This window comes from Polypterus senegalus, unplaced genomic scaffold, assembly GCF_016835505.1.
Source record: "Polypterus senegalus isolate Bchr_013 unplaced genomic scaffold, ASM1683550v1 scaffold_5214, whole genome shotgun sequence".
NCBI classification, from domain to species: domain Eukaryota; kingdom Metazoa; phylum Chordata; class Cladistia; order Polypteriformes; family Polypteridae; genus Polypterus; species Polypterus senegalus.
This window is the reverse complement of record NW_024384613.1, coordinates 1-2,598: the sequence shown is the minus strand read 5'-3', so window position 1 is coordinate 2,598 and position 2,598 is coordinate 1. Positions and strand designations below refer to the sequence as shown.

General features: G+C 34.6%; 1 protein-coding gene across 1 annotated transcript; it reads right to left on the bottom strand.

Annotated features, from left to right (window-relative positions):
* Window positions 1-309: 309 nt before the first annotated feature.
* LOC120522025 (dihydropyrimidinase-like) lies at window positions 310-1,649 on the bottom strand. Its single transcript, XM_039743251.1, has 2 exons — window positions 1,232-1,649; window positions 310-1,037 (listed from the first exon to the last, which is right to left on the bottom strand). Exons 1-2 carry the CDS (start codon window positions 1,382-1,384, stop codon window positions 930-932), a joined length of 261 nt encoding a protein of 86 aa, XP_039599185.1. The 5' UTR covers window positions 1,385-1,649; the 3' UTR covers window positions 310-929.
* Between the last annotated feature and the right edge of the window lie 949 nt (window positions 1,650-2,598).

Below are 2,598 nucleotides of genomic sequence, written 5' to 3'. Positions count from 1 at the left end.
ACTTTGTATTTAGAAAACTTAGGGTTAATGTGAAGGGTTAATTCAGGAAAGCAAATTTGGGGTGAAAGCAACGGGTTAATTAAGGACTGCAACAGCAGGGTTCACAGAAAGATTTAATTTTGGATAAAGAAATTTGGTTTGATGTTAATTTTAAGGTGTAGTGTTAATTTTTTTTGTATCATACAAGGTTTGTTGTAGGGTTATTGTGTTGGTACTGAATCATTTATTATGAAAGAGTGGCTGAAGTTAATATATTTAAAGTATTGCAGCGTCAAAGTATTCTCGTATGAATGACTTGTCTCAGGATTTAAAGCATTTTATATATTTATTTGCTTCTGTTAAATTCAACATCATAATATTGATAATAGCCTTACTCTTTAGAAATCTTCTAATACAGACAGTATTAGTTAGAAATGTTGTGAGGTGAGATATTCTCCAGTGTCCAATACATTATGGGAATAACTCTAAGAATGGGATTATCTATGGTAGTTACTAATTTCACTAGAATGAAAGTTGAAATCCTTAAATTTAATCTTTAAAACATAGACACAATTTTTGTATTCATTAATAATTTTAAGAGAAGTATATTTTGAACATAATCATGAAAATTACACAATCAAGGTTAATGATTTTGAATATCCCAATAATTTTATTAATAAAAAAAAACCTCAAACCATTTTCATAACTTAGATGAAATTCACAAAAGAATTTTCCTGAAGAGGGAAAAATTGCATTGGTAAGAATTAAACCAGAGTCTCTTAATTTCTTCTTTCATTATTTGTTAGGCCTTTATGATGAAATAAAAAGGTGTTTTCCTAAGCCAAGTCTAGAAAATGTAATAAAAAGAACTTTTAAATTGGACGAGACAAAATAAATTTTAGGGTTGATAAAACTTTAAAAAGGAAACAATTAGCTGAAGTATAAATGTTTTATTTATGAAAGTTTTTGTTCTCCAGACTCATCACTTCATTTTGATTCCTGACAGACAGGATTGGTCCTCCATATGGGGCTCTTCTTACAGGCTTTGGCTTGTTCACCTGCAATGATATGGCAGAAATTAAATTTTTATTTGAAGGAAGTTATTTATCTTCAAAGATACTGGGACTTGATTAAACTTGGACATAAACTAAAAATTATAGTTACCATAATCTTTACAACGAAATGATTGGCAGAAAAAATGTCCATTGTAATTAATGTTTTATCATGGTTATTATGAATTCAAGTGTTTTACCTTTTCTCTTTGCTTCACACGTTTGTACACAAAATCAGAGAAGGCATTACGATGAACATATCTTCCTTGCCCAGGTTTGGCATGTAATATTCCATCTTTATAGACCACCTGACCTCCACAGATGGTAACCACAGGAACTCCATGACATTCCATCCCTTCGAAAATATTATAGTCAACTGCCTGGTGGTGAGTTTTAGCAGAAATTACTCTGTGGATAAATAATAAAAGATTGATGCCAAGGCTAAGATTCTTAAAGTAGGGTTTCTGTCATAAAAATACTTAAAGCATAAATAAAATTACCTAAACTAACATCACACAATGTAAATAACAGAATTTCTAATGTAAAGAGATGGAAGCCACTTTGAGTTTTTGATGTGTTACTGGTGAAAATAAAGGATGCTAAAGGTCGCTGTTTCCCTTTTAATCCCAACAGACAGACACTCAGGACACAAAGTAAAAGCACAAATTAGCATTGCAATGTTGTTTTCTTCTTCTTCTACAGTGCTTCAAAGCACAACAGCCACCATAAACACAATTAATACGCACAATAATATCACTAATCTTTCCTTCACACCACCCAGCATACTCTGTCACACTCCAGCTTGGCGGGTCTCCAGCAGTCCTTTATATAGTCCTTGATCTGGAAGTTCTTCTGTCCTTCATTCGATGGATCACTATCAGATGGAGAACTTGTTTTTTCTTCAGCCCAGAAGTGCTTTGGGGCTTCTGTTCCCATGACTTTGGAGGACTCCCAGGCTATGCAGACAGTAAAACCTCCCGGCGGTACCCATGGTCCCCAGCAGGGCTGTAAAGCCAAACTCCACATCCCGCAGGGCACCGCTGTACTGCATGGAAGTCGCCATCTAGCTTCTTGGGGAAGGAAGTGTCCCAAAGTAGCTGCCTTCTCCCATCCTTCCAGTCTTTGGGTGTCCTGGCCAGGTTGAGCTGCTAAATATTCCTTCAGACGGTTGTATTTGAAAATTGCAATTTTTCAATAACGGTATGTGTTTGAGACATGTTTACTTATTGTGTTGTGTATTTTGAGCAGATTTCACTTCATAACTTTATCATAGATTTTTAAAAATTAACTTCTTGCCTTTGTGACAATGAAAAGTGACATAATTCTAATTATATAACATTTAATATTGCTATGAGCATCACTCTCAAGGAGTAGGTTAAGACCTTTCCTGGTCATTTAAAGATCATTTCTAAATAGAATTAAACTGAATGTGAAACATACATGAACAGTCATTCATTCATTTGTTCAACCAGCCATTCATTTTGGAGGGTGGCACTAAAGCTTATCCTGGCAGCATTGATGGCATACAGGGTGTCCTCTTTGAACAGAGCATCGGTCCGACTACATA